Source organism: Hirundo rustica, unplaced genomic scaffold (genome assembly GCF_015227805.2).
Source record: "Hirundo rustica isolate bHirRus1 unplaced genomic scaffold, bHirRus1.pri.v3 scaffold_374_arrow_ctg1, whole genome shotgun sequence".
NCBI classification, from domain to species: domain Eukaryota; kingdom Metazoa; phylum Chordata; class Aves; order Passeriformes; family Hirundinidae; genus Hirundo; species Hirundo rustica.
In genome coordinates, this window is record NW_026690419.1 from 16,913 (window position 1) to 28,391 (window position 11,479).

General features: G+C 58.7%; 1 protein-coding gene across 1 annotated transcript; it reads right to left on the reverse strand.

The window, feature by feature from the left end:
- On the reverse strand, positions 1 to 10,581 carry SMO (smoothened, frizzled class receptor). Its single transcript, XM_040054055.2, has 12 exons — positions 10,443 to 10,581; positions 6,798 to 7,003; positions 5,770 to 5,979; positions 4,785 to 4,957; positions 4,470 to 4,689; positions 4,257 to 4,380; positions 4,077 to 4,169; positions 3,750 to 3,858; positions 3,060 to 3,245; positions 2,663 to 2,811; positions 2,434 to 2,568; positions 1 to 2,323 (listed from the first exon to the last, which is right to left on the reverse strand). Exons 2-12 carry the CDS (start codon positions 6,942 to 6,944, stop codon positions 1,824 to 1,826), a joined length of 2,046 nt encoding a protein of 681 aa, XP_039909989.1. The 5' UTR covers positions 6,945 to 7,003; positions 10,443 to 10,581; the 3' UTR covers positions 1 to 1,823.
- Positions 10,582 to 11,479: the final 898 nt, after the last annotated feature.

Here is an 11,479-nt window from a genome sequence, read left to right on the forward strand (position 1 = left end):
ACACAGCAAAAACCGAACCCGTGGAGGTCACTGGGATAGCAAAAAATAATAATAATAAAAAAGGAAAATAAAAAAGCCAGGAGCCTACCAGGACTTTATAAAAAAACAGGGAAAAATCCAAACACCAGCAGGGACCGGAGCTCCGCTGGGTTTGCTTGTGACTCGATTTTTATTTTTTAAAATTTTTGTTTATCCTAAAAAAATAATCCAAAGCTGTGCTCTGGGGGTGTCGCTGACCCCGATTCACCTCGAGCAACCCCGAGGGGTTTTGGGGTTTTTATTTTTCGCTCAGGAGTGCCCACGCAGCCCGAGGTGTTCCTCACATCCCATCTCGCCGGTGCTGCCACCCCGTTAATCCTGATTTGGGTCTGGCTCAGCTCTCTGGGGAGCTGGAAGGGATTTTGGGGTCGCTGAAGGGATTGGGGTGAACCCAAAAATAGGGACAGGCACCAGGGATGCTGCTGCTGCTGCTGCTGCCCCTGACCGGGCTCACCCCGAGCAGAGGCACTACGTCCCCATCACGATAAAACAGTAAAAAAACAAAACGAAACAAAACAAAAACCAAAGAAAAGCAGATTTTTTTTTTTTTTAAAAAATCGCTATTGGCACAAGTAGGGGTGAGCTCTACGTACCTCTAGCCGCGGGTGGGGCAGAGCTGCCCAAAAATCTACCCTGATCTAGGCCGTCCCCGAGCGTCCCCCGGCTCCTGAAATCCCCGAGGGAGCTGGGGTTGGCTCCGTTCTCCCGCTGGGAGAATTCCCGAGGGAAGCCCAAAACCTCTCCCGGGCTGGGAAGAGAACCACGGAGAGAGGAATGCTCTGAGGGGAGAGAGGAACGCTCTGAGGGGAGAGAGGAATGCTCTGAGGGGAGAGAGGAATCCTCTGAGGGGAGAGAGGAATCTTCTGAGGGGAGAGAGGAATCCTCTGAGAGAGGAATCCTCTGAGGGGAGAAATGAATCCTCTGAGGGGAGAGAGGAATGCTCTGAGGGGAGAGAGGAATCCTCTGAGAGAGGAATCCTCTGAGGGGAGAAATGAATCCTCTGAGGGGAGAAATGAATCCTCTGAGGGGAGAAATGAATCCTCTGAGGGGAGAAATGAATCCTCTGAGGGGAGAAATGAATCCTCTGAGGGGAGAAATGAATTCAGGCGAGAAACGAATCCTCTGAGGGGAGAAAGGAATCCTCTGAGGGGAGAAAGGAATCCTCTGAAGGGAGAGAGGAATCCTCTGAGGGGAGAAATGAATCCTCTGGGGGGAAAAACAAATCCTCTGAGGGGAGAGAGGAATCCTCTGACGGGAGAAATGAATTCAGGGGAGAAACGAATCCTCTGAGGGGAGAGAGGAATCCTCTGAGGGGAGAGACGAATCCAGGGGAAAAATTAATCCTCTGAGGGGAGGAGAGGAATCCTCTGAGGGGAGAAATGAATCCTCTGAGGTGAGAGACGAATCCTCTGAGGGGAGAGACGAATCCAGGGGAGAAATGAATCCTCTGAGGGGAGAAACGAATGCTCTGAGGGGAGAGAGGAATCCAGGGGAAAAATGAATCCTCTGAGGGGAGAGAGGAATCCAGGGGAGAAACGAATCCTCTGAGGGGAGAAGTGAATCCTGTGAGGGGAGAGACGACTCCTCTGAGGGGAAAAATGAATCCTCTGAGGGGAGAGAGGAATCCAGGGGAGAAACGAATCCTCCGAGGTGAGAAGCGAATCCTCCGAGGGGACAAATGGGGACGCGGCTGACCGGAATATTCGGGACGGATCCTCGGTGGCACCGGGTGGGTTCTGGCGTCCCCTCCCCTTCGGGGGTGGGTCTCACCGATCCCGCCGGGATCAGAAATCCCAATCGGGCTGCAGCAGCTCCGCCTCCACCAGGTTGGTCCGGGAGTGGATGGGGGCCAGCCCTGCGCGGTGGCCCTGAGTCCTGGGCACCCCGGGGTGCCACAGGGTGCCCCCGTGGTGCTGCCAGCGCCCAGGGCCGGGGCCGTCCTGCTCGGCGGTGCTGCTCTCGGGGCAGAAGGGGTTGCTGATGACGTGCAGGACGTCCCAAGGACGCCCGGGGAAGGTGGCACGGGGCTGGACAGCTGGCAGGACATCCGGGGTGAAGGCCACCAGGCAGGGCTGGGCGGGCAGGCGGGGCAGGCGAGGGACGGAGCTCGTCCCAGAGCCCAACCCCAAGCAGCGCTCGGGGTCCGGGTTCACCACCTCCTCCTCCTCCTCCTCCTTCTTCTTCTTCTTCTTCCTCCTCTTCTTCTTGCGGCCGCTGCGCTTCTGCAGCTCCGGGGACACGTCGGCCTCCACCACCCACAGGTTGGCCCTCTCCTCTGGCGGCACTGGGGGAACGCGGGGTGAGGCGGCCGTGAGCGGCCTGTGCCTCCCTGCAGACCCCCAGCCCACCTCATCCCCCCCCCTAGAACTCCCCACCGGGTCCCCAAGGACTTGCCAGGTGTCGCCACGGGTGTCACGGACACGTCCTGGGGCAGGATGGCCCCTCTCCTGGCCACCATCTTGGTGACGTGCTGCGCCCACGCCGAGGACACGTCGGCCGACGGCTCGTTGATGTTGAAGGCCAGGCCGGCTGCAGGGGACAAGAGGGGATTGATCCGGTCAAGGGGGGGGTTTTGGGGACCCCCGGGGGGCTGCTGGGGACGTGCCCTGGCCCTGGCACGTACCCACGGGGCCGTCGTGGGATACGGTGTGCATGCTGAAGGACAGCTCCCGGCCCGGGTCGCGCAGCAGCTCCTTGCGCTTGGAGAAGGCCTTGGCGATCATCTTGCTCTTCTTGATCCTCTTGGGCTGGTCATCGCTCTGCCCCGTCAGCCTGGGGACATGCAGGGGACAGGGCTGTCGCGGCTGGGGGCACTGGGAGCCTCCCCAGCTCTCTGTCTCCCGTTCTGGATGGGGTCACCGGGCTGGGAGTGGGTCCCTTGGGGATGGAGGTGTCCCACAAACGCCAAAGGGGAGAGGCCATGGAGCTGAGGGACAAACAGCTGGGAATGCCCTCCAACATCCCCCTGGATGGGGCAGGAAGGGCCCCAGGGAGCCGGGGTGGCACCCTCAGGGTCCCACCTGCACCAGGTGCGCTTCCAGATGAGCAGGGTGGCCTTGGTCCAGACCCAGGTGCTCATGGAGACGCCGGTGCCGAACATGGCGAAGAGGTTGATCTTCTCCACCAGGAGGCTCGGCCGGTTCTTGATTTCGCACTCCGGGATGGGCTTGTTGGTCTGCGTGGCGATGGTGACGTTGGCCTCGCACCTGCGGGGACACAGGGGACAGTAAGGACAGGGGACACCCCGCAGCTCTGCAGTTGTGGTGGGGGACACGGGGCTGTCCTTGCTGCAGTGTGAGGTGCTGCGGTGCCACCACGTCCCTGTCACCCCCTGTCCTGGTCCCTGACACCCCTTGTCCCACTCACTCCCTATCCCTGCCACCCCCTGTCCCTGTCATCCCCTGTCCCTGTTCCTGTCATCCCCTGTCCCTGTCATCTCCTGTCCCTACCCCTGTCACTCCTTATCCCTGTCACCCCCTGCCCCTGTCACTCCCTGTCCCTGTCAACCCCTCTCCCTGTCCCTTCCCTGTCCCTGTCCCTGTCCCCCCCTATTCCTGTCCCTGTCCCTGTCCTTGTCACCCCCTATTCCTGTCCCTGTCCCTTCCCTGTCCCTGTCCCTGTCACCCCCTATTCCTGTCCCTGTCACCTCCTGTCCCTGTCCCTGTCCCTGTCCCTGTCCCTGTCCCTGTCCCTGTCCCTGTCCCACTCACAGGACGTATTCCCGGAAGCTTCGCTCCCACTCGGCCTGGTTGAAGAAGTCGTAGAAGTGGCAGCCGAAGGTGATGAAGACGAAGCCGAAGGCCAAGAAGCCGAAGATGCCTGGAAAGGAGAAGAAGAGAAGAGAAGAGGGACATCCATCCCCGCTTCAGCCAAACTCCAGTGACGCCGAGACAAAGACCACCGTGCCACCACCACCACCACCACAGCTCTGTCCCCAGCTGCCACCACCCCCGGGAAGGCTCTGCGTGACTTCAGGGGACAAAACGTCCCCGTTCCCACCGGGCTTCCGCGGGGAGCGGCGCTGCCGGAGCCCTCACCCAGGCGCAGCATGGTCTCGTTGATCTTGCTGGCCGCCTTCTCGCTCAGCAGCCCCGGGTGGTTGCTCTTGATGGAGAAGAGCGTCATGACCCCTGCGGTGGGACGGCGACGGGGACATCAGGGCCTGGGGACACCCACGGCGACCCCGTCCCTTTTCCCCGGAGCCGAGCCGCGCCTACCCCGGATGAGGAAATAGCCCCCCACGATGAGCACGAGCCCGATGGGGGCCAGCACGAAGCCGGCTCGGTAGCGGTAGTTCTTGTAGCCCACGAAGCAGATGCCGCTGACCGAGTCGCCGTCCACCTGGCGGGGACAGTGACAAGGACAGCGGGGTCAGCCGGCCGCGGGGTCGTCACCCCGAGACAGCGCCCGGCGTCGGTGACCCCCGTTACCTGCGCCACGGCCAGGATGGCCACGGTGAGCACGAAGGGGATGGACCAGGTGATGAGGTGGAAGTAGGAGGTCTTGCCCAGCAGCGGCTGGTAGGTGGTGCCCAGCGCCTTGAAGGACGCGTGCCAGGCGTAGGTGAGCATGACGAACCAGATGACGCCCGACATCAGCGAGTAGTAGACGATGACGAAGATGATGACGCAGGACAGCGTCTCGTTGGAGCTGCGGAGAGGCCGGAGCGTCAGCCGCCGCCGCCGCCGCCGCGAGGGTCTCGGCCTCCCGGGGGGTGGCTCCGGGGGCACGGAGGTGACACCTACGTGGGCTCGCCCAGCCGCATGGTGCCGTCGGCGCGGCACACGATCTCGTCGCGGGCGCCGTCCATGAACTGCGCCAGCCAGCCGATGCTGCCCACGAAGAAGCAGGCGTTGACGTAGAACAGGATGACAGCGGGGTAGCGGTTGGAGTTCCTCCAGTCGACGACGAAGGTGGCCTGGAGGGGTGGAGCGTCTCGGGTTATGCGGCCAGAAAAAAAAAAAAATTAAAAAAAAAAAACGCGTGTTGTGTTTCATCTGGTGAAAGGTGGTTTTTTGGGAGGTGTTTTATCCTCCTAACTCCATGGGGAAGGAGGAGGATGACTCCTGGTAACGGCCCAGCCGTTACACCCAGGTGGGGCAGTGTTTGTTATCTCTGTCACCTCCCCTCCATCCTCCAGGGCACATCTGCTGATAACGGGCCACTGAGGCACACCAGTGCCGTGACACGTTCCATCATCCCACTGGGAGATGCTCCACATGGTGGGGAGGAGCCAGCTGTTCCCAGCTGGATAAAAACTGGGAGCGAAGGACGCGAGGGATCCGGGTTTTCCACCGGATTCCCGGAGGAAGACCGGACCCATCTCACCACCGCTGGACTTTCTACAGGCCCATCTCTGCTCCACAGAACCACAGCTGTTACTCCAGGAGGATTTATCTGGACTGCTTCCAACACCCTGACCAACAAAGTGCCAGGTCGTATCCCTGACCCTGGCAGGGCTTTTTCCAGCATTTTTGTTTCCTTCCTCGCTGTTTTTTTTGTACTGCTACATTTGTATTTTCCTAGTAAAGAACCGTTACTCCCATCCCCAGATCGTTGCCCGAAAGCCCCCAATCGCAAAATTACAATAATTTGGAGGGAAGGGGGAGTTTACATCCTCCATTCCAAAGGCAAGCTCCGGCTTTCCTTGGCAGACAAGCGTCATTCAAACCCGAGACGTGGAGGAAGCGACAGCTCTGCGCCTCGTCCCCATTTCTGGGGACGCCTCACCAGGGTGAAGAAGGTGCAGAAGATGGTGACGGAGCTGAAGGCGGCGATGTAGACGTGCATCTCGCGGTGCTCCTTCTCGGTGAACAGCGGGTTCTGGCACTGGATGCCGCAGCCCTCCACGTCCTCGTACCAGCTCTTGGGGTTGTCCGTCCTCACCAGCGGCGCCTCGCACTGCCCCGAGCTGTTGAACTTGATGTTCTGCACCTCGTTCTGCCGGAGGGGAAACGGGGCCGTGAGGAGGAGGAGGAGGAGGAGGAGGAGGAGGAGGAGGAGGAGGAGGAGGAAAGACACCCCCGTGGCCAAGATGGGCATCAGTCCCCCGTGGAGGGCAGGGGGCAGCTGGGTTTCATGGAATCACCATGGAATCACCACGGAATCACCATGGAATCACCATGGAATCACCATGGAATCACCACGGAATCACCATGGAATCACCACGGAATCACCACGGAATCACCACAGAATCACCATGGAATCACCATGGAATCACTACGGAATCACCATGGAATCACCACAGAATTACCATGGAATCACCACGGAACCACCATGGAATCACCACGGAATCACCACAGAATCACCATGGAATCACCACGGAATCACCACGGAATCACCACGGAATCACCACGGAATCATGGAATGGGTTGGGTGGGAATGACCTCAGAGCCCATCCAGTGTCACCCCTGCTGTGACAGGGACACCTTCCACTGTCCCAGGCCGCTCCAACCTTTCCTTGGACATTCCAGGGATCCAGGGGCAGCCACAGCTGCTCTGGCAATTCCAGCCCAGGCAGGAATTCCTTCCCAAGATCCCATCCAGCCCTGCCCTCTGGCACTGGGAGCCATTCCCTGTGTCCTGTCCCTCCAGGCCTTGTCCCCAGCCCCTCTGCAGCTCTCCTGGAGCCCCTTCGGGCCCTGGAATGTTCTGGAAGCTCTCCCTGGATCCTTCCCTTCTCCAGGCTGACCAGCACTGACGTTTTTCTCCTGCCAAGAGCGGCTTTCCCTCCCCGTGCCCGCGTCCCCGCTCCGTACCGGGCAGCCCTCGGGGAAGCGGTCGGTGGTGCACTTGAGGAAGTCGGGCCAGCCGCGCTCGCGCTCCACGATGGTGCAGGGCGCCCGTGTGGCCTGGCACAGGGTCTGGCTGGGCAGCTCCACCTGCCCATCCTCGCACTTGGGCATGTAGACGGCGCAAAGCAGGGGCTGGATGACGTCCCAGCAGCGCGGGGCGTTGCGCAGGCCTGCGGGGAGGGGACAGCAGCGTCACCAGCACCAGCAAGGACACTCCCTGCTGTCCCCACAGCACCCACATGGCAATGGGACCCCTCTGTGGGGCTCTCCTGCTGTCCCCAAAGCACTCACACAGCACTGGGACCCCTCTGTGGGGCTCTCCTGCTGTCCCCAAAGCACTCACACAGCACTGGGACCCCTCTGTGGGGCTCTCCTCTTGTCCCTATAGCACCCACACAGAGCTGGGACCCCTCTGTGGGGCTCTGCTGCTGTCCCTATAGCACCCACACAGCACTGGGACCCCTCTGTGGGGCTCTGCTGCTGTCCCCATAGCACCCACACAGCGCTGGGACCCCTCTGTGGGGCTCTGATGCTGTCCCCAGAGCACCCACACAGCACTGGGACCCCTCTGTGGGGCTCTCCTCTTGTCCCTATAGCACCCACACAGAGCTGGGACCCCTCTGTGGGGCTCTGCTGCTGTCCCTATAGCACCCACACAGCACTGGGACCCCTCTGTGAGGCTCTGATGCTGTCCCTATAGCACCCACACAGCACTGGGACCCCTCTGTGGGGCTCTGCTGCTGTCCCTATAGCACCCACACAGCACTGGGACCCCTCTGTGGGGCTCTGCTGCTGTCCCTAGAGCACCCACAGGGTACTGGGACCCCTCTGTGGGGCTCTCCTGCTGTCCCCAGAGCACCCACACAGCACTGGGACCCCTCTGTGGGATCTCTGGGACACTGTGCCCATACCAGGGCTGCCCCTGCATACTGTAGCCCATTTACTGCTCTTGCCCCCACCCCCGATAAACCATTTTCTCTGTCCCCAGACCCTGATAAACCATTTTCTATAAGTCCCCACTGCCCCTGATAAACCATTTACTCTATGTCCCCACCCCCAGCCCCCTATAAACCATTTCCTATCCTGCACCCACCCCCAGAGTCCTGCCCCACAAGTATCTGTCCTGCTCCCCCCTGTACGACCCCACCCCAGACTCCTGCTGCAGGTTTTCCTGTCCTGTACCCATCTCTGAGGCCGTTCTGTACCGCTCCCCCTCTATACCACACCCTGAACCCCGATCTCCTGCTCCCCTGCACGTCTCACTCTCTCCCCTCCTCTGCTGTTCAGTTTTCTGCACTGTGCCCGTCCCCAGACGCCCGCTGTCCTGCTCCCCTCTACGCTGCACCTCTCTGCAGACCCTTTTCAGGCAGTTTTCTATACTGAACCCATCTCTGGGCCCAGCCTACTGCTCCTCTGCACACTGCACCCATCCCCTGGACCCCACTATAGGGTTTTCTATAGTGCACCCACCCCTGGGTTTGTGATATCCCATTTCCACACCCTGTACCCCGATCTGCCCCTCTGGACCGTACCCATCTGCAATGTGTCACTGCACGGTTTTCTATACTGTACTCATTCCCAGATCCCCTGGATGCAGTTTTCTATACTCTACTCATCCCCAGCCCTGTGCTATACAGTTTTCTATCCTGTACCCGTCCCCAGTCCCCTGCTAGACAGTTTTCTACACTGTATCCACCCCCAGGCCTTTGCCATATAGTTTTCTATACTCTGCCCATCCCCAGCCCTTTGCTATGCAGTTTTCTGTACTCTACTCATCCCCAGCTCTGTGCTATACAGTTTTCTATACTGTACCAATTCCCAGACCCCTGCTAGGCACTTTTCTATACTCTGCCCATCCCCAGCCCTTTGCTAAGCACTTTTTCTATACTGTAGGCATCCCCAGGCCTTTCCTATGCAGTTTTCTATCTTGTAGGCATCCCCAGTCCTTTGCTATAAACTTTTCTATACTCTGCCCATCCCCAGCCCCGCATTAGGCACTTTTCTATCCTGTATCCATCCCCAGGCCTTTACTATAAAGTTTTCTATCCTGTACCCATCCCCAGCCCCCTGCTAGATACTTTTCTATACTCTGCCCATCCCCAGCCCTTTGCTAAGCACTTTTTCCGTACTGTAGGCATCCCCAGGCCTTTCCTATGCACTTTTCTATCCTGTATCCATCCCCAGGCCTTTGCTATAAAGTTTTCTATACTCTGCCCATCCCCAGCCCTTTGCTATGCAGTTTTCTATAGCACACCCATCCGAGCACCCTGCTAGGCACTTTTCTATCCTGTATCCATCCCCAGGCCTTTACTATAAAGTTTTCTATCCTGTACCCATCCCCAGCCCCCTGCTAGATACTTTTCTACACTCTGCCCATCCCCAGCCCTTTGCTAAGCACTTTTTCTGTACTGTAGGCATCCCCAGGCCTTTCCTATGCACTTTTCTATCCTGTACCCATCCCCAGGCTTTACTATAAAGTTTTCTATCCTGCACCCATCCCCAGCCCCCTGCTACATACTTTTCTATACTCTGCCCATCCCCAACCCCGCATTAGGCACTTTTCCATCCTGTATCCATCCCCAGGCCTTTACTATAAAGTTTTCTATACTGTACCCATCCCCAGCCCTTTGCTAAGCACTTTTTCCGTACTGTAGGCATCCCCAGGCCTTTCCTATGCACTTTTCTATCCTGTATCCATCCCCAGGCCTTTGCTATAAAGTTTTCTATACTCTGCCCATCCCCAGCCCTTTGCTATGCAGTTTTCTATAGTGCACCCATCCCCAGCCCCCTGCTAGGCACTTTTCTATCCTGTATCCATCCCCAGGCCTTTACTATAAAGTTTTCTATCCTGTACCCATCCCCAGCCCCCTGCTAGACACTTTTCTATACTCTGCCCATCCCCAGCCCTTTGCTAAGAACTTTTTCTGTACTATGGGCATCCCCAGGCCTTTCCTCTGCTGTTTTCTATCCTGTATCCATCCCCAGGCCTTTACTATAAAGTTTTCTATAGCGCACCCATCCCCAGCCCCCTGCTAGGCACTTTTCCATCCTGTATCCATCCCCAGGCCTTTACTATAAAGTTTTCTATCTTGTAGGCATCCCCAGTCCTCTGCTATAAACTTTTCTATACTCTGCCCATCCCCAGCCCCGCATTAGGCACTTTTCTATCCTGTATCCATCCCCAGGCCTTTACTATAAAGTTTTCTATACTGTACCCATCCCCAGCCCCCTGCTAGACACTTTTCTATACTCTGCCCATCCCCAGCCCTTTGCTAAGAACTTTTTCTGTACTGTAGGCATCCCCAGGCCTTTCCTATGCTGTTTTCTATCCTGTATCCATCCCCAGGCCTTTACTATAAAGTTTTCTATAGCGCACCCATCCCCAGCCCCCTGCTAGGCACTTTTCCATGCTGTATCCATCCCCAGGCCTTTACTATAAAGTTTTCTACCCTGTCCCGAGCCCCAGCCCCCCCCTCTACTACACCCAACCCCGCTGCCCTCCAAAGCTCCCCCGCTCCCCTCCCTTCACCGCTCCCCATCCCCCTCCAGCCCAATCCCGGGCCTCTTCCCTCACTTCTCCCCGCTCCCCCGGTGCCGTCCCGTCCGTACCGGACCAGAGCAGCAGCTTTCCGTGCGCCTCCTCCTGCGAGGCGGAGTCGGCGGCCAGCAGCGTGGAGGTGGCGGCGTAGGGCAGCGCCGAGCCCAGGCAGGCTCCGAAGCGGAGCCGCTCGCAGGGCGCGGGGCGGCGGCAGCGCGGGGGCCCGGCCGAGGCGTTGGGGGCGGCGGGGCAGCGGCCGCCCAGAGCCAGCGCCAGGGCCAGCGCCAGCGCCCAGCGCCTCCCGCCGCGGCCCGGCCACATCGCGGCGGTGCTCGGAGGGGTTTTAGGGCGGCTCGGAGCGGGGCTCGGGGCCCGCCATGGCCCCGCCGCCTTTGTTGGGCTGGCCGGGAGCGGAGCGGAGCGGCCCCGCTGCTGCTCCTGCTCCTCCTCCGCCGCCGCCGCCCGCGGCCCGGCCCGGCCCGCGCCCCCCGCCGGGGCGGGCTGAGGGAGGGACCGCGGGGGAAGCGCTGCGGAGGGTAAGGGGCGCGATCTGTGAGGGGAAAGGAGCTTTTTTGTGAGGGGGGAAAAGTCGCTGAAAAGTGAGGGGAAAGTTTGGGGTTGGGTTATTTTTTTGTTTGTTTGTTTTGGTGGGTTTTTTTTCGGGGGGGGGGGGGGCGAGGAAAGAGTTCCCCTTTTGTGAGGGGAAAAAGTTCCTCTCGTGAGGGAAGAGTGGCTTTCGGTGAGGGAAAGTTTGCTTTTCCTGAAGGAAAGTTGGGTTTTGTGAGGTAAAGGTCGCTTTTTATGAGGGGAAAAGTCGCTGAAAAGTGAGGGGAAAGGGTTTTTTGTTTGCTTGTTTGTTTGTTTTGGGAGGGAAGAGTTCCCATTTTGTGAGGAAAAAAGTTCCTCTCGTGAGGAAAGAGTTGCTTTCGGTGAGGAAAAGTGGCTCTTTTGTGAGGAAAAGTTGCTTTTTGTGGGGAAAAATTGGCCTTTTATGAACGGAAAAGTTCCTAAAAGGAGAGGGAAAAGTCCTTTTTTTGGGGAGGAAAAAGTTCCCCTCACAAAATGCCTTTGTGAGGGAAAAGTTCCTTTCGTGAAGAGTGTTTTTTGT

What these genes read in the sequence shown, in the direction of transcription:
- SMO (XM_040054055.2), bottom strand. Translation starts at nt 6,944, where the DNA reads ATGCCCAAGTGCGAGGATGGGCAGGTGGAGCTGCCCAGCCAGACCCTG. An exon ending in GCTTCCCCGAGGGCTGCCCG is followed by an intron (nt 5,980 to 6,797) that starts GTACGGAGCGGG and finishes CCCCTCCGGCAG; the next exon opens with AACGAGGTGCAGAACATCAA. An exon ending in GGGCTATTTCCTCATCCGGG is followed by an intron (nt 4,170 to 4,256) that starts GTAGGCGCGGCT and finishes GTCCCACCGCAG; the next exon opens with GGGTCATGACGCTCTTCTCC.